The sequence below is a fragment of the Manis javanica genome, chromosome 5, assembly GCF_040802235.1.
Source record: "Manis javanica isolate MJ-LG chromosome 5, MJ_LKY, whole genome shotgun sequence".
Classification (NCBI taxonomy): Eukaryota; Metazoa; Chordata; class Mammalia; order Pholidota; family Manidae; genus Manis; species Manis javanica.
The window spans coordinates 101,467,221-101,495,070 of NC_133160.1; the positions used below are offsets into that span (position 1 = coordinate 101,467,221).

At 37.4% G+C, this 27,850-nt stretch overlaps 1 protein-coding gene across 3 annotated transcripts; it reads left to right on the plus strand.

Moving 5' to 3' along the window:
• The first annotated feature begins 2,511 nt into the window (after positions 1-2,511).
• On the plus strand, positions 2,512-27,182 carry PPM1K (protein phosphatase, Mg2+/Mn2+ dependent 1K). Of its 3 annotated transcripts, none has more exons than XM_017642792.3 (7): positions 2,512-2,773; positions 11,090-11,602; positions 12,506-12,606; positions 19,605-19,770; positions 19,925-20,069; positions 21,036-21,170; positions 23,515-27,182. In XM_017642792.3, exons 2-7 carry the CDS (start codon positions 11,163-11,165, stop codon positions 23,644-23,646), a joined length of 1,119 nt encoding a protein of 372 aa, XP_017498281.1. In that variant the 5' UTR covers positions 2,512-2,773; positions 11,090-11,162; the 3' UTR covers positions 23,647-27,182. The 3 variants fall into 3 exon arrangements, with proteins under 3 accessions (XP_017498281.1, XP_017498282.1, XP_017498283.1); XM_017642793.3 differs by lacking the exon at positions 2,512-2,773 and adding an exon at positions 2,905-3,522; XM_017642794.3 differs by lacking the exon at positions 2,512-2,773 and adding an exon at positions 3,573-3,765.
• Positions 27,183-27,850: the final 668 nt, after the last annotated feature.

The window sequence follows — 27,850 nt, forward strand, 5'->3', positions numbered from 1 at the left end:
AATGGCTAACTCAAAACTCCTAATCCTCACTTTATAATTTATAAGCCCCCATGCCACCCACCTACCAAACTGGCCTTATGACCTTAGGTATAACTTCGTAATAGTCACTACTATTAAATAGTTCAACTCTTCAAACTACAAAGTAAAATTTTTAAAAGCTCAACTTAATTAAGGTACAGAGTGTTGTGACCACTTGATTTCTTTTGGACATTATGCAGTGATCCATTATGTTGAGTACATGTACATTTGTACTACATTTGGCCATGTTTCATAGATTCAAAAAGCAGAAGTATATAATTCAAAAGTGCTGGCTTTATTTAAAACCACTGGTGGTAGGATATGGAATGGTTTTCAGATATAATTTCAGATATAAATCCTCAACATATTCTTCAGGACAGCCTAAATGACCTTGTTTATCAAATGACTGTGGATTATAGTCTATTGTAGTAAAAGGATGTAGCAGACTCATGATGCTCTCAATGCTGGGCATGGAGTTTGTAAGTACTTTAAAAGAAAGTTAAAATGCCAAACATAACTCAAAATGTTTTAGACTTCCAAGCTTAAAATTTTCCATGTCAATAGTTCCTTGTTGATGCCAAAACTTTTCACATCTGTGAGGGCAAAGTCCTGTATTATCTGGTCCAAATGTTTGAGATATTGCGATACATGGTGGTACATTATTGATGAACAGATTAAAGATTAACTTAAATATATGTAAAACTCAGCCAACAAAATTCTTCATCAAAAGAGAAGTCCATCAACCAAAGACATGTACTAGAATGTTCATAGTAGCATTATCTGCAATAGCTCCAAACTGAAAACTACCCTAACATCCATCAGAAGAATGGATTCATAAATTGTGGTATATTCACAGAATGAATAAAATGAATGGTCTACAACTACATGTAACAATAAAAGAGATTCACAAGTACAATGTTGAGTAAAGAAGCCAGCCATAAAAGATGTGTTCTTTATGATCCTATATATATCAAGTACAAAGATAGGCAAAACTCATTTATGTTGTTAAAAGTCAGGATAGTCTATGATTGGAAGACAGTATGATGGGGTCTGTGGGCGTTGTTAATAATGTTGTTTCTTGATCTGGAACACAGGTGTGTTCTGATTGTGAAAATTCATTGGGCTACATATACTTGGGATATATGCACCCTTCTGTATATATATTATGCTTCAATAAAAGATTTTAAAAAATTCTAGGAAACACATGAAAATTAAATTTCAACCCAATTTAATAATCCTCAGTGACATTACTAGAATTTGTGAGCCATAAAGGTGAGAACCACTCCCTAAACAAAGTATTCAATGAAGTGCACTGGTAACAGTTTTCCCAGGACAGGATACCTAATATGTCAAAATAAGCTAGTAATTTACCTATAAAATCTCCAATCTTTCTCCCTTTCTCCATCTCCAGTGGTATCACCTTAGTTTAAACCAATCTACCATCTTAAATCTCATCTGATATAATTTCTTAACCAATCTCCCAGTAGCTGATTCTACCTATTTTCTACAATTAACCAAAGTGATTTAAGTCTAAGACAGATCCTTTTATCCATTGCTTAAAATGCCTCAATAGAGTCTCATTAAATGTAAAGTGTAACTCCAAGCCTTGGCTACCTGGTCAGGCCTCTGTCTACCTCATCCACCTCACGTCATCCTGCTCTGCCCCTCCCTCTGTACTAGAGGCACACTGGCCTTCTTTCTCTAATTCCAAAATGTCAATCTATCTCATCTCTGGAGCTTTGTTCTGCTGTCTCCTCTGCACAAAACAATCATCACTTTCCTGGTTCCTGGGCTGACTGACTCTCTTCGAGTATCTGTTTAAATTTGATGATGTCTCATATAACAATCCTCCCTCTCTAACCTCAGCCTCCTATTGTTCTCTATAAGCACCTTGTCTATTTCCTTTCTTGACATGACTTGGTATTTTATTTGCTTGTTTACCTGTTTGTTTTCTCCCTCTTCCTCCTCATTCTCCTGTAAACTCAATGAAGGCAGCTATCATTTCAGTTTGTTGTCAGGATTGTATATCCAGAGCCTAGCACAGTGCCTGGTATACAAAAGGTCGTCCATAAACACAGAAGTACTGGCCGAATGAATGAATCCACATTCCCAAGGGCTCCCACGAAAACTGTTCAGTCACGAAAAACACTGCACTGCGAGTTTGTCAAAGAATAGCAATGAAATCAGATGCCCTTCAAGCCCCTTTGTCCGAAGTGTTGGCTTTCCATTTTCAGTTTCCTAGTTGTCTCAACTATCACCGCTGGGCTCCAAAGGACACACCCCTCTCGACCCGCTGGCGAAGTACCAAGCCCGCCGACCCCACCCACCGCCGTAACTTCCCCTCATTGGCCAGCGCGCCAATGCCTTCAGGAAGGCGGGACGTCACTGCGAGCCACTACTGGTCCAAGTCGACGTCGCTCTACGGTACGCTTCTTAAAGTCAGGCAAACCAAACTGCAGTCGCGGGGAGGCTCGTTCTTGTTGGAATCTGTGATTGGTCGCGGTGCGCCGCTTCGCTGAGCACGGATTGGTCGGAGCTGCCGTCAGTCCAATGGAACTGGCTTTTCTCTCCGGCTGCCGCGCTGCGGGCGAAAAATTCTCAAGAATTTCCAGCGGGCGGGCCAGTGGCTGTTCTCACTACTTGCTTCAGCATTTAGAAACACCGGAGGAGGCAATCTTATTTACCGACCGAGAAAGCCCCTGTCTCACCCTTCGTTAGCTAATTAAAACATTTCCAGGGACGTAACTATTACCAGGTAAGAGTCTAGAGAGTGCACTTCATTTATTTCTGTTAACTGTTAATATAATTAATAGGCTGAGTCACATCCCTCTGAGCCTCGGTCCTCGGAATAGAGAGTAAACGAAGGGTTCGTCAGGGAGGGAGGCGTGTGTACATTTATTTCCCCAGCTCCTTCCGAGCCCCACGGTCAGTGTCAGGGTTCTCCGTGCACTGCTTTCTTCTCTGGCGCGGCGGGCTTCGGCGCTCGGCCTTAAACTTGGTCGCGGGCTGCAGGCGCCTGCCCAGCAGTAGCGTGGGCCGGGGTTGGAAGGAGGGAGGGACCACGGATGGGGGGCAGGGGCCGCGCTGCCTGCTGGTGTTTGCCCTTGGCGAGGCCTGGCGTCGCCCTCCCGGAAACCCGGAACGCGAGGGTGCTGCTGGAGTCGGCGCTGGGTCGGCGCGGCAGCTGTGTCCGGAGTGAAGGAAACGTGGCGACACCCGGGATCTGTAAACGGAGAGGGTGGTTGAGAGGCGGAGACCCGGCGGCGGAAGGTGCCGGGGGGAACCAAGCCATCTGCAGTGTCGTGCGCTGCGCAGTCTGGAGCGTGCCCTTCCTGCCCCATGTCTCCCTGGCCTCTAATCTGTCACGGCTCTAGGGAGCCGAGGCCAGGATCCTGACCCGTCCGTAGGTGAACTTTTCAGGGGATCAGAACAGAGAAGGATGAAGAGACCTGTTTGGTGTTGATCTGAGGACGTGGGTTTTGCTTTCTCGAGGCCTTGTGGCTGGTAATATCTTTTGTTTTTTTTTAGCAGCCGCTGCTTTCTATAGATTTCACAGGAGGTGGTGGTAAGGATGAGACACCGGGTGAAAATAGCCACGGAATTTGGAGGGTTTAAAGTTCCACTGGGTTTTTTGAGCTTCAGGCTGGAAATGTACTGCAAGGCCTTTTCAGTGTTTTGCACCTGTACCTGTGCAAAGGAAGGACTGAAGTTATCGGGTGGGTTCAGAAGGAGCGATTAAAGTGACAGGTAATGGCCTGAAAAATAGCAGTGGTGTTGTGGTATTCTAGAAAAACAACAGATGTATCACTGTGTAATAAAATGTCTTAGTTATCATTTTGAGAAGTGAGTTCTCCCCGATTTTCTTTTCTTGCAACCTTAGTCACCTTCCATTGACCGCCAACATAGGCACCTCCCTTGAGTGGAATCTTAGAAAAGAGGAAAGAAAAGGGGAGAGGCGCTGTGGATGTAGTACTGAATGTAAAGGAAAATTCTTCTCACATGCAATATAAAGGTATAGGTTTGGAATATGGTCTGTGAGTTGTATCCACGTTAACTAAAATGTTTCAAAAGATCTGTGGAATTACAATAATGAATGCTTATCACTGCTAGTATGTTCTTTTTCTATTCACACCTAAACATATGTTCACAGCAAACCTAAGAGGAGTCCTTTAGGGTGTGTTTTGTTTCCCTCCTGTGGACTAGTGCAGGTTGTTTCCCATCCTCCTAGCAGGGTACTGAAAAAGAAGGTACTAGAGTCCAAACTTCCTGAAATAGAGTCTGGAGATTTCCATACCATTTGAATTTATGGGGATGTATTTGTTTTTTTCTTAAAAAGTTGATAAACATTTGGTTTAAGAATATCCATTGTGGAAGTTACTGATGTAAAGGTACTCAATTGCCACTTGATAATGGGTAGTTATGAATACTTCCTTTTAAATATTTTTGCTGGAAGGATAAATCTAGGCAGGTGTCAGTAGTACTGATCCTTAGAACTCCTGAAAAATTTTGGCATGTGCTAAAAACGGTAACAAAAAAATGCCCTTTTCACTGCTTTCAACAGTGAAAAGCTGTTTAACTCAAATCCCAAGCTCACTCTCCTGCCAGAGACAATGAGTGCCTCCCTATTCCAAAAATAAATTTCGACACCTCTGAGGTGTTTAAACCATTGAGGGATTATAAAATAGGAGTCAGAGGAAAAATTGGCATAGCAATCATGTAAGCTGTATATGAGGCTTTTCTTCACCTGCCTCCCCTTTTACTTTTAAATAAAGTGTATACTTCAAAAGTTTGCTACAAGCCAAATGCATTTTGTTTCCTTCCCGATGCTTTGCACCTGTGCTTTCCTAGTCTCAGGATGTGGGTTTTTACCACTGCTCTCATGTAGAATCTCTATACCTACTCTTGCTGTCTCACAACTTCCTTTTAACCCTCTTTGCTGCGAATTCCCCCTGCTAGTCCGAATTGTTAAGAGTCACCTTTGTTCACTAGTCAGAGTTCTATGTCAGGGATAGATTAATGAATTAAAGCATTGAGGAAGAGGGAGATGAATTGTTAGACGAATCGGTGTGAAAATGATGAAAAAATAAAAGTATTTTTCAGGTGTTCATTGACAATATGTAGAATACATAGGATTTTTTTTGCATGTATATATGTATGTATATACATGTGGACACTCACACAGTTTTAAAAATTCATGTGATTAAAGGAACTTTGTGAGCCATACATTTTAATTTTGATTGGGAAGTAAAAAGGAATTTGGAAGACAGTTTGTATAGGTGGAAATGTCCATATTTTTTCCTTATGGGAATATGACTATCAGTGTAGTCCAGGTTGCTTATATAAATAATTTGTTATGTAGCTAGGATTCCAGTCATTTATCTTTATTTTTTTGCTTAACATAGTTTAAAATGTTTATTTTTATTAGTAGAATATGTGTGCCATGATGATTTCTTGTGTGTGCTCTTAGTTAATTTAACTTTTGCTCTGACATTTTTGTGTCTTCAAACTGCCCTTTGACTCTTTTGGATGACTTTGACTTTCAGAGGTTGAATATAAATGTTAAAGTGGTTTATAAACATAAACTTGCCTTGATTTCTGATTGAGAGATGACATAAAGGATTCCTGAATAACTGTTTTTTAGTTTGCAGAATAATAAACATGCCAATTTATAACTGCTGAACTGGCAAATAGTAAAAATATTTTTTAAGTGTCAGTTGATTCGTCACTCTTTTTTGCTATATACAAACAGTGCTTTTCTTTTCTTTGAAGGCTCTAGTATTTTTTTCATATCACAAATTTTATTCTCTCTTGCCTGCTAGGCAGCATATAGTCATCTCCTTGGGTATCTGGTGAACTGTGGGGCCTATGATGGCTGATTTCTGGTTTGAAGTTCTGGAGGACACTCTTCTTGAAGTACAGGTTTAATTCAAAGTTATTATTTAGCTTGGGAGCCCAGTTCCTCTTTGAATTGTTTCTTTGGAAATATGAAAGAGATTAGTATGATTTAATTATGTTGCATATGGAAAAGGAAATGGAACCACTTTTAGGCAAAGTCTCCTGCTTGCATAAGTGATGCTGACCTAGTTTTGTAAAGTAGCTATATATCCAGCTCATGCTCATCTCTGCCAAGGGTATGCTTTACAGTAAATGTTTTCCTATGGTTTTCCTCTTCTGCTTACTTTCTGAGATGATTGTGCAGATAATAAGTGAAGAAGGAGGCCAGGATGGTGTTTGATTGTAGTCTTTGTAGGCTTAAAGAAACTGCCCAACTTGCATTTTATTTCATTCTTAACTAATGTTTCCAGGGGATGTTTGTTCCTTGCTAAGAATGTAGCTCTGTTTTATTTATTTTATTTTTTTATTTTTGGAGAATAGAAGGGGGAGAGTGAGAGGAGGATGAGGGTCCTAAGAGAGCTGCAGAAAAACTATTAAATATTTATTTGTTTGTAATTCTAGAACTCTTGTTCAAAGCAGGTACATGACAAGGAAATGGACCAAAGCTAAAGATTGCATACAGGCATCTCCTGGAGATCCTGCAGTTTGGTTCCAGACTATTGCAATCATGATAAAGGGAGCCAAATGAATTTTTTGGTTTCCCAGTGCATATAAAAGTGATGTTTCCACTATACCGTAGTCTGTTAAGTGTATAATAGTACTCTTTATAAAAATACAATATGCATACCTTAATTAAAAAATACTTTATTGCTAAAAATGCTGTCATCTGAGCTCTCTGCAAGTTGTAATCACTAATCACAGATCACCATAACAAATATAATCACAGAGAAAAAGTTTGAAATCTTGTGAGAATTACCAAAATGTGACACAGATAAGAAGTGAGCAAATGCTGTTGGAAAAATGGTACCAATAGACTTGTTGGGCTCAGGGTTGCCACAAACCTTCAAGCCGTAAAAACCTCAATGTCTGAAGGCAATGAAGCGGGATATGCCTGTACATGCCTGAAGCCAAAGGTAGTACTTTGCTTACACAAATTATCAAATCATTATGTTGTACTGAAACTAATATAGTGTTGTATGTCAATTATGTATTTCAGTAAAAAAAGAATAGTACTTTGCTAATTTCTGGTGCACTCTTCAAATATGAGTGTTTCTAGTAAGCATTTTAAAAGTTTTATTTTTTCTATATGTATAAAGCTGCCGTGTGAATCATCTAATAATTAGTAGTTTCCTTACTTGCTAGATCATATTATAGTTTGAAATTCCTCCACAAGTCATCACCTTTATTTGACTTAGTTATTGTTACTGAGTAAAACATAACCATCAATCAGAAACAAAGGAATAAACCTCTTTTTGTAGTGCAGTGTATTGCTTTTCTTTGATACTTGATAACCAGAGATGCTAATATCTTCACCACTCCCAATAGTATCACAGAAATGAGTTTCAATCTTTTTTCTTTTTACTTTTTTTATTATTATTAAAGTATCACGGTTATACAATCTTATGAAGGTTTCACATGAGCAACTTTGTGGATACAATATTCACCCATATTATCAAGCCCAGTTCCCCCCACCCCACTCCATTGCAATCACTGTACATTGGCATAGTAAGATGCTATAAGTCATTACTTGTCTTCTCTGTGCTATCCTGCTGTCCCCGTGATCCACCTACATTATGTGTGCTAATCATAATGCCCCTTAATCCCCTTCTCCCTCCCTCCCCACCCACCCTTCCCACCTCCTTCCCTTTGGTAACCTCTAGTCCCTCCTTGGAGTCTCTAAGTCCCCTGTTGTTTTGTTACTTCAGTTTTGATTTGATGTTATACTCTGCAAATGAGTGAAATCATTTGGTACTTGTCTTTCCTCTCCTGGCTTATTTCACTGAGTGTAATACCCTCTAGCTCCATCCATGTTGTTGCAAATGGTAGGATCTTTTTTATTCTTATGGCTGAATAATATTCCATTGTGTATATACCACATATTCTTTATCCATTCGTCTACCGATGGACACTTAGGTTGCTTCCATATCTTGGCTATTGTGACGAGTGCTCCAATAAACATAGGGGTGCATATGTCTTTAGAATCTGGGATCTTGTTTTCGCTGGGTAAATTCCTGGAAGTGGTATTACTGGGTCAAATGATATTTCTACTTTTAGTTTTTTGAGGAACCTCCGTATTGCTTTCAACAATGGTTGAACTAATTTACATTCCCACCAGCAGTGTAGGAGTGTACCTCTTTCTCCTCATCCTCACCAGCATTTGTTGTTCCTAGTCTTTTCGATGTTGGCCATCCTAACTGGTGTGAGGTGGTATTTCATTGTGGTTTTAATTTGCATTTCCCTGATAATTCACAATGTGGAGCATCTTTTCATGAGCCTGTTGGCCATCTGAACTTCTTTGGAGAAGTGTCTGTTCAGAACCTCTGCCCATTTTTTTTTCTATCATTAATGTACTATTACATGAACAACATTATGGTTACTAGACTCCCTTATTATCAAGTCCCCACCACATACCCCATTACAGTCACTGTCCAACAGCGTAGTAAGATACTATAGAATCACTACTTGTCTTCTCTGTGTTATACTGCCCTACGTTATACGTGCTAATCTTAATGACCCTTTTCCCCCCTTATCCCTCCCTTCCCACCCATCTTCCCCAGTCCCTTTCCCTTTGGTAAATGATAGTCCATTCTTGGGTTCTGTGAGTCTGCTGCTGTTTTGTTCCTTCAGTTTATTCTTTGTTCTTATACTCCACAGATGAGTGAAATCATCTGATACTTGTCTTTCTCCACCGGGCTTATTTCACTGAGCATAATACCCTCTAGCTCCATCCACATTGTTGCAAATGGTAGGATTTGTTTTCTTCTTATGCCTCTGTCCATTTTTTAATCGGGTTATTTGATTTTTGGGCATTGAGGCATGTGAGCTATTTTGGATGTTAACCCCTTGTCGGATATGTCATTTACGAATATATTCTCCCATACTGTAGGATGCCTTTTTGTTCTGCTGATGGTGTCCTTTGCTGTACAGAAGCTTTTTAGTTTGATGTAGTCCCATTTGTTCATTTTTGCTTTTGTTTCCCTTGCCCAAGGTGATGGGTTCAGGAAAAAGTTGCTCATGTTTCTTTTCAAGAGATTTTTGCTTATGTTTTTTTCTAAGAGTTTTATGGTTTCATGTCTTACATTCAGGTGTTTGATCCATTTCACATTTACTTTTGTGTGTTGGGCAGTAATCCAGTTTCATTGTATTACATGTAGCTTTCCAGTGTTGCCAACACCAGTTGCTGAAGAGACTGTTATTTACCCATTGTATATCCATGGCCCCTTTATCGTATATTAATTGGCCATGTATGTGTGGGTTTTTATCTGGGCTCTCGATTCTGTTCCATTGATTTATGGGTCTATTCTTATGCCAGTACCAGGGCTTTGTAGTAGAGCTTGAAGTTGGGGAGCATGATCCTCCAGCTTTATTCTTCCTTCCTAGGAGTCCTTTCACTATTCAAGGTCCTCTGTGGTTTCATGTGAATTTTAGAGCTGTTTGTTCTAGTTCATTGAAGAATGCTGTTGGTATTTTGATAGGGATTGTATTGAATCTGTAGATTGCTTTGAGTTTCAGTCTTTTATACATGATGTTAACTAAAAGACCAGAAAGGAATTGACTTCTAAGTCTTTTGGGATACATTAATTATTTGGGAGGCCATGTTTATTCTAAATTCTTTATGGAAGTTGGGCTCATAAATTACTGTTTAGATACCTAAAAGTGTTCTTTGGAACCTCGTTTGATCCTTCCGTTTTACTCGTTGAAAGGAGTAATGGCCCTTCTTACACATTGCTAGACTGATGTAGAAAAATTTAATTGAAAATGATTGAAATCTGTAATGCATTTTCTTATGGATACACTCAAGCTGGGCAGCTTTTGTGCTTATGTTTGTGCCTTTTAGGGAAATATATTTCCTCAAGTTCATTTTTCATTGTGAAATAATTCACATATGCAATTGAGAATAATACAATACCTGTAAACCTTTTAACCAGCTTTATCAAATCTTAATACTATGCTATCTTTTCAAGTTGGCTTTTAATTCTTAAAGTAACAGAACAAAGCACTATGGAAATGAATTTCTGATTGGAACCTTTTGTTTGGAAAACTGCCAGAAACACACCCTTTCCTGATGGGTGTAGGAATTCCCCTGGACAACATGCAGAGGAGGCTCTTAGGATTGAGTTCAGAAGTTGAGTACAGAGTAATAGTTTCAAAGAAGTGTAGTCTAGTTCTTTGGGGCTGTCTCCTGCTGGAGTTGCCCTCAGTGAGTGTCAGGAGTGGCCTGCTGGATTAGTGGGAGAGGAGAGCTGCAGCTGTTAATATAAATGCATATGTCAGTTGCTCCTAAGTCAGGGCTGCTTGTCACAGATGTACTGTCACCCAATTTCTGAGATGACACACATCAGAACTGGCTTATCCTTGTGCCTGTGGGTTGTTGGCATGAACAAGTTTACATTGACTGTAGTAATATAGTATGTAAAGTTTAGTAAGTTGAGAAATCTTAAAGCAGAACTTAGATCCTAGGTTGTCTTTGCTAAATCTTGGGGACTCTGAGTACAGAACTATCATAAATATTTGATGAAACAATTATTTTTTCTTATTTCTAGCTTTCATTAGAGACTTTTTGTTAGTACTTGCCCCTCCCTTTTCTTCAGAGCAATGGAGTTAATGAAGGGAAGAATATTTATTTACACCTGTATTCTGTGTTCTTGCTACTCAAAACATGGGCCTGCCTGACGAGTAGTTTGCCATCACCTGGGTGCTGACTTGAAGTGCAGACTCTCAGGCCGCACCCCAGACAGAAAGCATCAGAATTTGCACTTTAATAAGATCCTCAGATGATTGTAGGTTAAACTGTGAAAAGCACTTGCTCTGTATGGTATGTGCACATTGTCAAATTCTTATAGGATTAGTACACTCTGAATGGGGTAAGTTAAGGCAATACATTTTTGAGCCACTATTCTTAGAAGTAGGCTGTTAAATGCTACATTGTTTTTATGGCCTTCATTTTTAGTAACATCTAATGATACAGTAGTTGAAGTAACTGATGGATTCTTTCTCCCTGTCTCTTTCTACTCAGTTGCATCACTTTTCTTGAAGACATTCCATTATTGTTTCATTGACCTCATTACTGAGTCCTTTGGAGTTGAGTTATGTCAACAGCTGCCTTAATTACTCTGGTTAGAAGTGTTGGGAACCAGGTGAGAAGGAGAATGCTGCTAAGCTCCCGCCTGCTGTGGGATGACAGGCGGGTGACGCCCACATGCTGCAGCTCCACTTCAGAGTTCAGGTGTTCTCGATTTGACACAGACGGTAGTGGGCATCCAGCCACCTGGGATAATTTTGGGATCTGGGATAACCGCATTGATGAGCCAATTCTGCTGCCGCCCAGCATTAAGTATGGCAAGCCAATTCCCAAAGTCAGCTTGGAAAACGTGGGCAGCGCCTCACAGATTGGCAAAAGAAAAGAAAATGAAGACCGGTTTAACTTTGCTCAGCTAACCGATGAGGTCCTTTATTTTGCCGTGTATGATGGACATAGCGGGCCAGCAGCTGCTGACTTCTGTCACATGCACATGGAGAAGTGCATCACGTACGTACAGTGACTTTCACTCTTGACTGCAGTTTGCCTTGTGCTTCATGTTTAAAATTTACCTTTTGGCTGAGATGTTCACTGTCAACATAGTTATTAAAGTGGTTTAATACTATTGTTTTTATAAAAAAGCGGTAGCTTAAGCATGCCTTTTATTACTGGTGATGATTACCATTTTAGAAATACGTGTTTGAGTACCTTACCTGGTGAGAACATTGACTAGAATCACGAGCATTTGATTTGTGATCATTTCAAATGAATTAAAGTATATGATCTCATGTACCATGAGACTCTACGAGAAGCGTTTCTATCAGTGCATGGCACACAGTGCTTCAATAAGTGGTAATTAGGCTTCAGGAAATGGTATGAATAGCTTTGAATACTTGTTGAAAAGAGCTTTAGATGATTGGCATTAGTATGGGGAGATGTATTGAATGAGGTTTTGGAGCTTTTTAAATAGTGTATTTGTTGCAATAATTATTAATGTATTTTTGAGGATCATACGACTGCTAAAATTAAAAGGGAGAATATGTGACAGTTTGGGCCATATGACTATTTCTTGTCTTATTTATATTGATTTATTCATATTTTGCTTTATTCCACAAAGGAACTCAGTGGCTTAGTCTAATATGAAGGAACTCTTGACCTCTTGGGATTGTGGTAATAAGGATTAATCTCTTAAAGACAGAGACTTGAACTTTAATCTTAATGTCCTTAAAGGTTTATCTCTGTGTCTAATTCTTTCCCAATTTGATTCGTTAATCTGTGGATTTGAAGAATCTGTCAAGCAAGCCACGGAGGTCCATTGTATGAGATGCTTTGCTAGTTAGAGGGACCTACAGGAAGACGGGAAACCTATCATAAAAATGATTGTCTGGGGGCTCTTTTTTCCTCTCCACAAAGGAATTTGCTTGCTAAGGAGAAGAACTTGGAAACTGTGTTGACCTTGGCTTTTCTAGAAATAGATAAAGCCTTTGCAAGGCACGCCCACCTGTCTGCTGATGGTAAGTAAATAGTCATATTCCTTAAGGTCCTGGGGAATGTCTGGTAAAAAGGAAACAATTTAAGCACTTTAGGGGTAAGAACTTTTATGTCAGTTTATTTGTAAGGATGCTAATGTTGAAAATGATTTTTATGTAAAGAATCACTTTAAATGCTGTTTGGAATACAAACTAATGTTAGGACCTCAATTTCAAATGAAATACACTGGAGGATTTTTCAGAAATTAAAGCTTCAAAATGGTTCTTATATTGAATTTAAATTTTCAAAAAGATTTAACATTTAAAAAATTAGTTCAATTGCTCTTTTTATGGGCAAGAAGTCCATACCATAGAGAGTTTGTTGTTTTGTTTTTTTTAGATGAATCTGAAGAGCAACTACTGAAATTCACTCCAGGGTAATCTCATCTACCCAGACAGTAATTGGTCCTAAATGGCAAAGAACAATGTCAAATACGCACTGCTTTGCATAATTAGAAGGAAGGTATTTTTTTCTACCACTTGTTTAAAAAAGCTTGATTTTTTTTTGTTGCTTTTCTTTGTGGTAACTAGTGATACTTTGTTTTTCTTTGTTAAACACAAAGGCACGCCAGCTGAATTAAAATTTTCTGAACTGTATGTCCTTAAATTTTGAAAGTAAAATGTTTCTGATTTTGACTGAACTTACCAAAGGCATTTCAGTAAAATATAGCTAATATTTTATAATTAGCTGGCCCCAGAGTCATTTCCCTATAAAGTTAATATCGACAACGTCTGCAGCAGGCATATATAAATGTATGCATATAGACCTCATAACTGATTTGAAAGTGAATTATGCAGTAATATTAATCTGTGTTTGGTTCATCCTTTTGTTTAAAGGACGTCAAAGTGCGCCACAGAAATGTCATTTTCACAGTTTCAGTTGGAGCGCATAGGGGTGAAACTTCTCCCCATTTCACTGATAAGGAACTGAAACTCAAGAGAGGTCAAGGTCAATTGAAGAGTTAAGGCTGGGAGTTTTCTGGCACGCACCTGGCCTCTCTCATGGGCATATGTAATGCTGAGGATTAGAGAAGGTGACTCAGAATGGCTCTATTTGCCATTTTAAGAAATTTTTCCTGCTCTTTGTTGAGAACCTTACCATATTGGTACTTCTCAGAAAAGTATTAGATCCACTGTCCGTGGATTTAATTTCTTCTCTGTAAATCATTCAGGCCCATTTTCTCTTCATTCTTCTGGACACTGTTTCTTGCAGCTGGCCTGTCATCTTATGCAAATAAGGATTGAGAGAGTAAATTTTAGACAGGAGATTTAGCTCTTGTTCCTAATGGGTGAAACATACAAAGAAGAGGACATTAAAACAGTTCCTAATAGTTTTTTTTTTTTGTAACTGTATATTGGTATGCTTTTATTTCATCCATAACCAGAGGGCTGTGTCACATGACGATGTTTGTTGGCCTTAGCGCAGGTAGTGAGTGCTAGCTGTTCTGTAAACAGCTTACTGGGCAAGTTTTGTTGAAGAGAACATTCAGGCTTGTCAGATTGTGGCTGGCAGTGAAAAACTGTCACGGGTACAGTCCAGAGGCTTAAACAGAGAGATATGGTGTAAAATATAAGAGGATTCCTTTTGTTTATTAAATAGATTATAGTAAAGGCCATTTGAACTTAGGGAGTGAATTTACTTAACTTGCCTACCTTAAAGGAAACTTTCTAAAGATGCCTTTTTATATAAGCAGACAGTTGTGCAAAGAAATTAGCCAGAGAAATATCCATTTCTAATAATGAAATGAATACATATTTATTTAACTTGGTTCCTTTGTCATATGCTTTGAGTTAATGACCTCAAAACTTGTATAAGATATTCTAAAATTTATTTTTCACTTAATGGCTTTTGGTTGCAAGTGTAATGGAGCATAACAAAATGATGCTTAGTGGGCTACTAAAAGAAAATGGGTCTATTACAACATTGTTCTTAAATCTTATTTTGTATGTATTTCTTATAGATCAGTTAGATTTTGTATATGCTTTTAAATGAGTATTTTGAGAACAACTTTAACATTTATTCTTAATAAGTGGCCAAGGCTTTCAAAGATAGCAAACATTGCTCTTTGATGCTTGTGGCACTATTTTACCAAATATATTAAAGCCAATAAAGATAGGCTACTGTATATTGTTTAACTTCATATTTAAAAAAATTTATAACATTTCACATTTCAAAGTTATTAGTTTAAATTCTTTTAGTAAGAATTAAAAACATTTGGTATATTTTCAGTAAGAACTGAAGCAGTATCATCATAAGAGTAGATAATATTCTTTTTGGCATACCTGTAGGTAGAACCAATACTAGTTAAATAAAATGGCGAAGTTCAGTGCAGTTTGTTCTCTCCAGTTTGTCACTTTTTCTTCCAGCCCCCTTTTCCCACCTGGAACCCTTCCTGTGAACAGGATGAGAGTAGGGACTGTGGCTTATTTTTTGAATTTCCAGTGTTCAGCTGCATAGAATCTGGAAGGTACTCAATTACCTGAACCAAATTGATCTCCACTGCCTACACTTTCTTACCCAAGTTATTATGATTTTATTCCTTGGTTATCCTCCAGCTGACTTAACCAAATTATTAATATATGTGTTTTAATGAGTTATCACTCCTGGATAGATTTGAAGTTTAAGTAGGAGAAACCTGAAAGGAGATTGGTTAAGCCACAGGAATGATGAATCACTAATAGTGGAATTCCAGGTACAAATGGGAGGAGTGCCCTTCAATCATGTAATATTAGCTTTATTAAGAGAAATGGAAAATAATAAAGCAAAAGAGTCTCTTTTTAAGACTTCAGTGCAAAGCTGTCACATCTGCATAAAGTACTTCAAATTATCCCATTAGCATTTAAAATATTTACTGTTTCAGTTTATAGTGACTAATTTTAGGAGAAATAAAATCAGAATGCCACCTACCAAAGAGATAGTTAAGAATCATGCCCTTAAGAAGTTGCCTGGTATCTTTATTGATTTGTTGTTGATGTGTTTGGAATTTATCCTTATTTACAAATTGCTTATTTCATCATCTTTGAATATTTTTGTATTGTCATGTGTATTTTTATAGTTACTGAAACCAGCCAGTAAATTCAAATGATATCCCATTAGTCTATTGTTTATGAAAAACAACCAGATGGTAGAAAACTGAGAATTATATCCTATAAGCTCTAGATTGCTTAAGGTTTGAAAGCAACAAAGCTCCCCAAGAGACAAATGAATCAAAAAGAAAAGACTTGCTTTGATCCAGAGTGGAGATGTTAGTGGCAGCATTCTGAGTCTCATTGGAAACTTCCATGCTCTTCATTTTGCGTGATCTCTTTATTGGAGTAATTAAACTACAAACAAAAAAACAAATCAGTGTTAGAAATGCAATGCTTTTGAGGACCTTCTTATGCTGGGGAAAGCCAAAAGGAAAAAATAGGGATGGCATTAAGAGAGAGTCTTTTTGTGCTGTTACTGCTTCAGCTCATTACATTGATATGGTGTTCAGGATTCATTCATACATGTCTAGAACACCCATTTGAATAAATGCCAAAACTATATTGGTTTATACATATTATTGTTCACACTGTAAACAGTAATTACCAAGAGGGTTATACTTGGAAGTACAGCTTTTAGTCTTTATGTTGCCATTCAAAATCTTGATCATTTTTCTTTCAATGTATTGACCTGCAACACTGGGGAAAAGAGAGAGCTGCAGAAACACCCATTTTATGAATTACAAAAAAATTTAAACATGTATTAGAGCTCAAAAGCTTTACTAGCCATTATTTAAACAATTAATTTAAATTAATCGTTCTATTTAAAAAATGCCTTCTAGATACAAAATCCCTACATTGAACACCTTAACAAGTACATTACTCCTTATATCTAGTATAGGAGGTGCTTTGATTCCTTCTTGATATGTATTTAAATCCCAGTAATTTGGTGGTATAGTGTAGTTCACATTCTCTCCAAATATGCACTGCTTGTCAGACACAGATTATTCAGTGCTCTCTCTGAAATTTTCCTTTTGTGGTTGGGACAGTTCAGATATTTCCAGCAAACAAATTTACAGTGTTTTTTCCAACTCAGTAGAGGTACTGATTACTCTTCAAGACTGTTTAAGTTAGAGTGTTTTTGTGTGTGTGTGTGTGTGTGAGTGTATAAATGTGTGTCTGTGTAACCACATAACTGTTTTGGCACACATGCCATTGTAGAGTTTTTCCTACCTCAGGAAGTCATAAGACTAAATGTTACTCTGATGAAAAAATAGACTTAACTACACAATACCATCAACTTGGGCAAACTGAGTTTTGGAATCATTGATTTGGCATCTCCTGGAATATTATGTAATTTGCTAGTGAAATTTTCACCAAAAAAGCCTTCCCCTTATTTTGCAGCTCTTTCTCTGTCCTCCCCTGTGTTGCAGGTTTGTAATGTTTGAGCACAATTCCTGGGTGAATTTCCTATTTGCCTCTGTGCGTGTTATTTGTGGCAGAGAACTGTGCCTGGTCAGCAGCTCTAGACCTGGAGCCCGTGGACACTATATGCTGGGCTTCAGTGGAAAGAGAGATCTGCTTAATTTTGTCCCAGGTGAAGGAGTCCAGCGGTTCCTAGCCTGGACTACTGGAAGGTTCCCACATCCTCTTTGTCCCATTAGTTGAGATGACTTGCAGTAGAAAATGTCCAGTGAGTGTTAAGAACTTATTGAAAGATGTCTTAGTTTTATAGTTTTATTATTAGGGCAAAAAGAATTTTTACTTCCATGTTAAATGTTAAATGAAAATAAATGTTGATTTAATATTTATATTCTTAGATGCTTAGCAAACCAGAATCAACAGTTAGTTTTGAACACTTTCCCATAAATCTTGAGATTTTGGAACCGTGAAGTTGGGTTGGTAAAAACTCAAGCTCTTTTAAATTCCTGGGCAGCAAAGCCATGAATTATAACCCTAAACTGCCAAACTTAACGTTTTCATTTATGAAATTTTAACTCTTGATGTAGCCAATTAAAAACTACTTTTAAAAAAGGTGCTGCTAGGAGGACCATAGCCAATGATTCTATAGTATCTTCCTATGTTGACAGTAACTACACTAGTGGCAGTGAAGATTTAATAATATGGGTAAATGTTGAACCACTGTGTTGTACATTTGAAACCAGTAAGAGATTATATTTCAACAATGATACTTCAAAAAAAAGAAAGAAGAAAAGAAAGTATTTTCCCTGGTGGGAGAAAAAAAGAAAAAGCTGCTGATAGTTTAAACAAAGGAGAGGAATACTAAATTCTCTGGACAGGGAGCATGGGAGAAAATGCCTGTGTTCTCTTGTCTGGTTCTTCCAGTCACTTGAAAGATGACAGTGTCTAAACTGTAGAGATTCCATCATATGGTTTGGGAAACTCAAAAAGTTGACATTTGCAACATAAATACCACTGGTCCACTAAAACATGTGTGTTTAACAATGACAAACTGTAGTATGTTTTAGCATTGCCAAGATATTATCACTTTGGCACAACAGTTCCAAAATCAAGAGATAAATGGGAAGATAATGCTACTATAAATGCTATTTCTCAACAAAGTAAATTCAGCATGGATATAAATAAGTAGGGTTTATTTGTGTTTTTCCATTTTACTTTTCTGATTAAAGCAGGCATTTTAATATACTAATTGGAAAATATATTTATATATGTATATATATATCTTTCCAAAATGCATTACTGATGAGGTTTTTAAAATATCTTTTTGAAAAAAAATTGGAGAGATTGAGCCTCAATCAGCCAAATCAATAGCAGTTCATCTTTCCCTAAATCTACCACTAGTCAGCCATCTTTGGATGATCACCTAAGTAGCTTATTTAGATAATTTAAAGAATTAACTATGTGATTGAAGACAATACCTGCTTTAAATAAGTTATCTTTTTCAATTTCTTCCAGTTTGCTTGACTTTTTTGCCCATAATTTCACAGTATTCTCACTTTTGGCAAGGCTCAATGCACCTTCAAAATTTTAAATAAGTGGTAAAGAACTTAAGAGAAGATACTGTTAGAATATATCAAAGAAAGATACCAGAATGCAGTTTGGATTGGGTGGAGGAAATAGTGCAGACCTCAAGCCACCTAACATTTAATTTTCTGTGTTATTGGTCACAGAAAATTAATATTTTTGGACCCTCTGGGCCCAGAACATGATCACAGGCATAGCATATGACAGTACTGTCCTGCGTTCTGATAGAGTTACTTAGATGCTACTGAAGCTCGGAGAGTGAACGCCACCTGGCTTATGGGAAAATAGAATGAATTTCATTCCTGTCCCCCAGTTTCTTCTTACTACCATGATGGCTCTAACTTTGTTTCTTGTCTGGGAAGGACAACGATAAACAAAAAAGAATGTGAACCTTTAGCCACTTTAGGATTTGGGGGGAACATTTGTAAAGTTAAAACAGTTAAAGGAGGAAAGCATATCAAATGTAGCACCTGAAGAGCAAATGGTATGCTGTTGGCTTATCTTGTTTAACCTATTAACTGATAATACTTCCACAGGATAGTAAGGAAGGGAAGACAAAATCTCTGAGTGAATAGATGATGGAGAATTCAGCTTGCCTGAACGGGCTCAGGAGACTTAAGAAGTCATCCTGCCATATTAGCCAATCTAATTAAAGTGTCATAATTATGACACCTGATGTATGCAAAAGGTGTTGTAACTCTTATAAGTTCAAGCCCACTCTACTTTATATAAGTAGAGGCCATTTGGAGATAGTGATGCATTTTTTTTAACCACATTATGTTAGCAACTCTTTCTGTTTGCATGGAGCCTTGTTACTGAATTAAATACTTCTTTCTCTGCATGCTCTTTCTTATATAGTTCATTGCATTTTATTTGCATAGCTCTAGTTAAGTTAGAATGATGTATTTTAGCATTAGTTTAAGATGCCTGTATTTTATTTTGTAATAAAAATTCTGGGTCCAATCATTTGACTGTCACTGACATGTATTCTTTTTTCATAATGTTTGCAGCAACCCTTCTGACCTCTGGGACTACTGCAACAGTAGCCCTATTGAGAGATGGCATTGAACTGGTTGTAGCCAGTGTCGGGGATAGCCGAGCTATTTTGTGTAGAAAAGGAAAACCCATAAAGCTGACCATTGACCATACTCCAGAAAGAAAAGATGAAAAAGAAAGGTACCTCCACTGATTGATCATTCTGTGAGGATGATGCTTATATACTTCAAGATAGAAATGAAATCCTGCATCTTAAATGGATTTCATGCTTATTTCTAACTGGCCTTGGTTTTCTGGGTATCACATCTTTGTCTTTTAACTTTTTCATGGCCAGGATCAAGAAATGTGGTGGTTTCATAGCTTGGAATAGTTTGGGACAGCCTCATGTGAATGGCAGACTTGCCATGACAAGGAGTCTTGGAGATTTGGAACTTAAAACCAGCGGTGTGATAGCAGAACCTGAAACAAAGAGGATTAGGGTAAGAAAGGACTTGCAGATATACTTGCAAGGAATGAATGCAAGATTGTCTTCAGCTACAGGCTTTCTCTGAGGCATTAATTGAAACCCAAATGACTTATAAAGGGAGTAACTTACAGAATGATAGATAAATTTTTCAGATAAAATAAGACGCCACTCTCTGGGCCTAATGTCTGATGGAGTGCTTGGTTTGGCTTCATCTGTTGTAGAATTTGCTCAGTTGAATGGCTCTGTTGCCCTTGCTCACCTGTCCCTAATCATTACAATGCCTGCATGTGGAAGCAGACCCTGACTTCCTTTTCCTCCAAGCTAGGTAATCGCCCCACCTCTATTTGGGTGACATCTCTTGCATGTCACTTATCAATGCCCCATTACCTTACAGTTCCCCAACACACACCCAGTTGTGAGTCAACACTTCCTCTCTGCAACCCCCAGTCTACTCTAGTACCTGGCACAGTATATTGTAGGTTCCCAGTAATAGCATATGATTGTTAATTAACCGACTGGTTTCATGTCTTACAGACGTCCACTTGTATTCATTTTGTCATTTTACTATATGCCAGGCTCTGTTTAAAATAGCTACTGCCCCCATTTTACAGAGAAAATAAATCTAGAACATATAGAGGTCAACCTACCTATGTTTACTTTGGCAAAAATGAGGCAGGTTTTAAACCTAGGGAGCCTGGCTCCAGATGACAGTGCTGGCAACCACCCCGTCACGCTGCCTCCCAGCATTTGGCTGTCTGGCTTCTTGCTTTGTGGTGTTACTAAGTAATTGTTAGGTTTGTCCTCAGTGGTAGATGCTAAATGTTGCTACTTTTGCCTTAAATACAGGCCTTCCATTTGAACTCTATTTGCCTGTAAGCTCTTATACACAGATGACCGCTCAGCAAACACAGTTTTTAAATTAAGATCACTCTAAGGCCAAGTCTGGTTTATAATCCTGTGCGTTTGGTTCTAACTTCAGATACATCATGCTGATGACAGCTTCCTGGTCCTCACTACAGATGGAATTAACTTCATGGTGAATAGTCAGGAGATTTGTGATTTTGTCCATCAGTGCCATGATCCCAGTGAAGCAGCCAATGCAGTGACTGAACAGGTGACACAGCAGAGCTTCTGCTAAGGAGTCCCAAGGGTGGGGGGCCGAGAAAGGGCAAAGGCAGATGTGGGTCTCCGTGCAGCTTGCAGGGGCCACCACAGGCTTGAGTGTTCTTCAAAATCTTTGTTCTGGCATCAGTGTTACAGTGAATTTCACACTTGACTCCACAACACTTCTGATTAAAAAACTTTTTACAGTTCTCCTAAGTAGTTAAGTAAAATTTGTTTACCAAGGAAATGTGCTGTATTTATTTTTTATTTTTGTACACATCTTGAAATGATAGGAACAAGCAATAGTAAATTATAATAATAGCAATGATCCCTATCACTTACTTTGTGTCACTCTTCTGCTTATATGTATGTAACTCATGTAATCATCACAGTAACCCTCAGAGGTTAGAACTAGTATTATCCCTTTTACACAGATGAGGAAAGCTGAGGCACATAGGCTTAGGAGTAACTTATTTAAGATCACAACACTATTAAGTTATAGAATTGGGTTTCCAAGTCCAACCACTGGACATTAAATTAGACTGCTCCAAGTAAATATCCTATATGGGAACACTATAGCATAGTCAACTTCTGGTTTTTAAAAATGGGTATGTGGAAAAAACAAATGCAAAAAGTGTATGGGTGGGTTGTGTGTCAATGTGTCAGCCTGAGGCTAAACTTTGGAAGCTGGATAACACCCAGTAAAGAAAATGTAACATTTCCATTGTTGGTTAATTTTCTGTTTGGGTAGATTAATTTTTTAAGCTATAGCTATCACTCATTATTAGAGGTGTGCTTTATTTTAAATTCAACACCTATTTTTACATTTCCTAATTGTACAATTAGGGAGCCAAATTGGGCCCAAACTTTTTAAGGGCTAATATTTGTAATTCAGATATAAGATCATACTTAAAAAGCATTATTTGCTTGAAAATAGATGGGTAAGCATGAATTATTCCCTGGGTTACTGTGTGTGTTCATGAGATTAAGAAAATGGGCCCAGTTCTATGAATGATCACTTGTTTTCTAATTTCAACTACCTTCTTGAGATATGTGTGTTCTAATTCATGAGGGCAGCATTTGTAATGACTGCATAGTATTCGACTCTAGGTACTATAATTCATTTAACATTTCCCCTAATAAGCAAATTCAGTTTTTTGTTCACTTTTCCATATTACAGGGGGAACCTGTAATAAATGTTTTTTAAATCTATGTATGCATATCTGTATCCTTCAGATTTTATTTTCTTAGATTAAACTTTTAGAAGTAAAATGGCTAGGTAAAATAATTCACAGTGTTCTAGAGCTTTTGTAAGTTTGCCAAACTGCCCTCCAGAAATACTATTCCAATTTACATTTTTCACTAGCATGTTTTGTAGTTTGTGTTTCCCCAAATTCTTATCATAGGTAATTTTTTGCCAATTTGATGCACAGAAAAATCAAATTTTAGTGTTTCAGATTTGCATCTTTTTTCTTTGTTAGTGTAGCTAAACATTTGCACAGGTTTATTAACCACTTGTATTTCTTACCTGTGTACAGCTTGCCTTTCCCATTATCATAGTGTATTTGTCTTTTTCATAGTTATTGTAAGAAATTTCTATATATTAAGTATGTGAGTACTTCATCTGATATTGCAAATTTAAAAGAACTGGTCTTTCAATTTGTAAAATTTTATTTTTTGAAGCTTTTATATCAGATATTTTTTGTATTTTAACCCTTCTTTTCACCACAGTTTTGGCCTTACGCTGTAATGCCTTTTGAAATACATTTGCTGTTAAATATCATCCCAGGCACTCTTACAATGCTAACTATATCATTTGCTGTTTGAGTTAGTTCTTAAAATTGTTTTACAATTTGCCTACTGTGGGAAATTAGTTTATACCACATTTTTCCATTTTGTAGGGAACATAATAAACTTTCTTCTAGTTCTATCATTATACACACCCATTTCCTTATGTTATTATTCTTCAAGCTAAATTCTTAGAAGCAGAATTGTTGGTAAAAGCTAACACTGAATTATTGCCTTGTATTAATCTCTATGCTAAATGCTTTACTTGTGTTTTGTTCTTCAAGAGCTGTGTATTTTGTACCTTAGTTCACTGGTGTTTTATTGGCAAAAGTGCTTCAGTTGGGATATAGGCAGTATGGTCGTTTTGGGTCATTTGTTAGTCTGTGTACCATGTAATAAACTATGTGGCATTGATACACAATGAAAGAATCACAAACAACTGTGAAATAATTGGGTTATTAATTGTGTGTTAAACCACTTTGATCTTCTAGAGGAAGGATGATTTCTCTTTGTACAGACTCCTATTGCCAGTGTTTTTTTTTCCTTCCTTCCTTCCAAACCCGTAGGCCATACAGTATGGTACTGAAGATAACAGTACTGCCGTAGTGGTGCCTTTTGGTGCTTGGGGAAAATACAAGAACTCTGAAATCAACTTCTCGTTCAGCAGAAGCTTTGCCTCCAGTGGACGATGGGCCTGATCACATGGTGGGCTGGGACTTTGAATTTCTGTGTAACAGTTTTTCACTGAGTATGTCAAAAATCAATTAGAGCAAACAAGTCAACTGTGCCAGAGTGATCCTGTGACTCACTAGGTCAGTGCATAAGTCAGTGTAAGCTTAGTAACCATTTACACAGTAGCTTTTCATAAATACCTGTCATTTATGTTCAACTGTACCACTCAGCATAAATATATGTTGTAATTCGGTTATTGTGTCTCCAACTTTATGTACTCAGTATAAAAATATATTATAATTTGGTTATTGGGTCTCTAAGTTGGGTGAAAAGTAGCTTTGATACACTCGCTGAGTGTTAAATTTATAATTTTTAACTCATAGGCAACTATGAGTTTCTCTTGGTCCTTTTGTCCTTTATTCATTTGAATAGGTTTTTGTATTCAGGTTTTTCAAAACTGGTCAGTATTTGACAGCTACTCAATGTATTATCTGCAAGTGATTTTTTAAAAATAACTATACCAAGGAATAGTCTGAAAACTGAGTTCTCTTACTGTATTTTGTATTCTGGGCTACTTACTGGTAAATGTAACAATGCAAAAGAAATTAATTCATAAGATATGACACTGCTGAATTGTACACATATTTACAACAGTGCATTTGTGTATTTTAGCTGTGTCACCAGATCTCCCACCTCACCCCTTGCCTCATTCCTATTTTTCTGTAGCTAAGAAATGCTATAAAGATTCGACTGTTCTTCATATCAGTAAAGAATGCACAGGCTGAATCCTTTGGTCAGGGCTATATAAAGTTAAATACTGATGGTATCAAGTATTTTGTATAAAGTTTCCATTTGTTATCTCTAACTCTGTTTCGTGTTTTGTATATAGTATGTTTATATCACTTTTTGTATAGAATAAGCAAGCTGGATAATTTGTCAGTAAAAATAATGTCATTGATAGCATAGTTTGATATCTATGTCTTTTTGCTTATTTCTAAGACTCACAAGAAAAAATATGCAAATTGAAAACATTGAAACACTCTATATTTCATCCTGCTATGTAATGTAGGAGTATAAAACCATATTTCCTTACATCTGCATGTCAGTTTACTGTTAAAATGTGAATCTCTAAATGTATGTTGGGAATTATATGTATAGTTCATTAATGCAGACAGTGTAAATTTGTTGTATGTGTGGTGTATGTATGTATATATATTTTAGAGTAACAGAAAATTAAAGGGAACAATCATGTATAGCTCCTTCACCAGTTAGCTTTAAATTATTTATGTGTATCCCTGAGGACTCTTGACCAAAACTAAAGGCAGTTTTATAGTGGAGAATCAATGGTTATTGCCAGATGAGGAAATAGATTTTTAAAAATGGCTATAGGAAAGTATTTTTAGTGGGTAACTACTGTGGAAAACTGAAGAACAACCAGCATATTAAAGCTACATTGCTGTATGGTAATTTGCATATAAAGTAATAGGATGTGAGAAAAATACTGAGTGTTAAGAATGACATGGAGTTTTGTTGTAGAAACAAAAGAAAAAGGAACCAAAAAGCTAAAGTTGTTATATGCTTTATGCTCTCTGTTTTCAGGGTTGACTTTTTTTTCCTTCAAGTTATATTTAAAGGCTATTAAAAGGAAGCGTACCCATTATAAATATGCACATCTTCTTCTCACCATTTTGGGAATGGAAGAAAATAAATCTTGAGTTTTCCTGTCTATATTAATCAGGAATTGTCCTTTGAAAAAAAACAGTAAGGAAATAGTTCAATTTTACTTTTTCAAAGAAGTTTGGTGAAAGAAAGAAGAACATTACTGGAAAGAATATAGTGTATTCATTGTCTGAGAAATGAGAGCTAAAGGTAGACAAAGAAAGCTAGAAAACTTTCTTGCTCTTTCTGAGTCAGGTCCTGGAACATGAATATAGAAGCTACATTTGGGGATATGGAGAATTTCCAAACTAACAAGCAAACAAAAACTCTAAAGCCCAAAATCACATTCTAGGGATATAGGTTGCATTTTTGTTTTGAGTTCTTCACATTGCTATTGCTCTTTTTTACTTTTAAAAGTAAGCGTGGGAATGTTGTCAAGTTCAAAGGTCTAAGAGTCACTAAAGCATTTAGGTGGATTACCAGGTCTGACAGAGGGATATGTAGGGCACATAGGCTGTGGTCTGGGTAGCTTCTCTCTGCTTTATGAGAAAAACTTAAAATCCAAAACCAGCCAACTTTGACAAAAGTATAAAAACACACTGGTGTTCATTTTTCAAGCCCCACAGTGTTAAAGTATAATCTATAAAAGATAAGCACACATCTATTAGGCTTCTAAGTCTACTACTGCGAATTATGCAAATAGTAAAAAAAGGGCTGTTCTACATATAATTGTTATAACTGTGAATTTGCCATGTGGTTATTACCATGTGGGTATAAATATGGTGTAAATTATATTAATCTAATTAAACTTAAATCAATTGTATTTATGTTTGCCTTTGAGTTACATATAGTATATAAATCATCTTTCTGAAATGTGTTGCCAAACTTTATTTGCAATGATTTTTTTCACAAATATAAGGTATTATATGCTGAAAAGTAAATGCAGTCCTGTTGTCCTGTTGTCCATCAACCATTCATTACAGATCTTTCTATTTCTGTGCTTCAAAGTCTTTCTGGGGAAAACAAAAGTTTTGGGGAATCATTTGAATCTGTATGATGTGAACTCTTCCTAAGTTAACAACATTTAAAAAATATGGTGAAGAATTTCTAGCACATAATCTAAATAGAAACTTTTTTCAAAGTGGAATTTGATTTTTGAAATAATCTTGGCAGAAAATCTTCAGTATCAGATAGGATATTTAGTTTCCTTTCTAAGAATGGACAAGGATTTAATTTCATGGTAATTCGATAGTAAGAAAATGTTTCAAGGCAGGGTTGGGGAAAGGGATGGTTCACGTTTAGCATCAGTTAAATGTGTATCTGTATTTTCCTTTAGTGCCTCAATTGTTCACATACCTATGTCTGTGGAAAGTGACACAAAATTTTGGTTGGGTTACCTTTTTTTTTTTTTTTTATTAGATTTACTTATCTGGATGACTTATGCAGAAATAAAAAAGTCATGTCCTTACAAGCCAGATTAAGACCTGCCTGTTGCTTCTGGCATGTGGAATGAGACCTACTGATTCTGGCAGCAACTATTGATTTGTTAGGTGGTTGAAATGGTCCATTGATAGTCATATTGAGTGTTTCAGGCTGTGAAATCATGGAGTTCTTCCATTTCTAAGAACCACTTATCTGTCATTGGATTCCAGTACAGAATCTAGCACTTGTTATGTTCCAAATTTAATTTCTACTGAAAAATTTAATTTGTACATGTGTTTTATAATTTACCAAAGAACTACTTGGCCATACTTTGTCCTTTTTCCTATAGGGATTTGATGTAATTGCTGCTTTGACCATTGTTTTAATGTATGTGTTAGAGTAACTGAACTGACTACCACACATCTGAAGTGTTCAAAACACCATTTTAATAAAGTACATTGTTTGCTTTTTGGCTGAAACAGTAAGGCCTTTATCATTTTACACTCCAAAGCAAGGTGAGGCGGGCAGTTCCTGGGGTGGGGGCATGGAGGGTGGCAGAATACATTGGGAGCATCATAGGGAAGGCTAGTCTTCTCTGCAAGTCACCAGCACTCAGATAAGGCCTTTAGGACAAAACGGGCAGATACATTCCCTAATTGCTAAGCAACAAGGTTCCCCTAGAGGCTCACGCTGCTCATAGTTTCTGGGAAAGGAGTTCCCACATACCCAAGGCGCTCATAGGATCTTTAGTAGGAACTGTTCAATAAGGCCAGATCCCTGGGCACATTTGCTGCATTTAAGAAGCTTTTGCCCCCGTGTGAACTCTCTGGTGTTGAATGAAACGAAATGTGAATGCACGTTCCCTTCATATATAATGCCTTAGCCAGTGTGGACTCTGGATGTTGAAAGGAGTTAATTAAGCCTCGGAGTAAAGGCTTTCCCACAGTCACTGCATTCCTAAGGCCTTTCTCCAGGGCGGACCCTGGTGGTGAACGAGATGCACTGGCGTTGGCCCGTGGGGCGGAAGAGGCGACGGCTGCTGCCGGGGATTCGTGGTCTCTGCCTCCCCGCCCTGTACTCCCTGACAAGGCGGGCGAGGGTTCCCCGAGGCGTCGGAGTTGGGCGGGCCCAGCCGCGAACAGCGGCGAG

Coding starts and splice junctions, on each gene's coding strand:
- PPM1K (XM_017642792.3), top strand. CDS start 11,163: ATGTCAACAGCTGCCTTAATTACTCTGGTTAGAAGTGTTGGGAACCAG. Junction 19,771..19,924: donor AGAAAAGATGAAAAAGAAAG/GTACCTCCACTG, acceptor TTTCATGGCCAG/GATCAAGAAATGTGGTGGTT. Junction 20,070..21,035: donor CTGAAACAAAGAGGATTAGG/GTAAGAAAGGAC, acceptor TTCTAACTTCAG/ATACATCATGCTGATGACAG.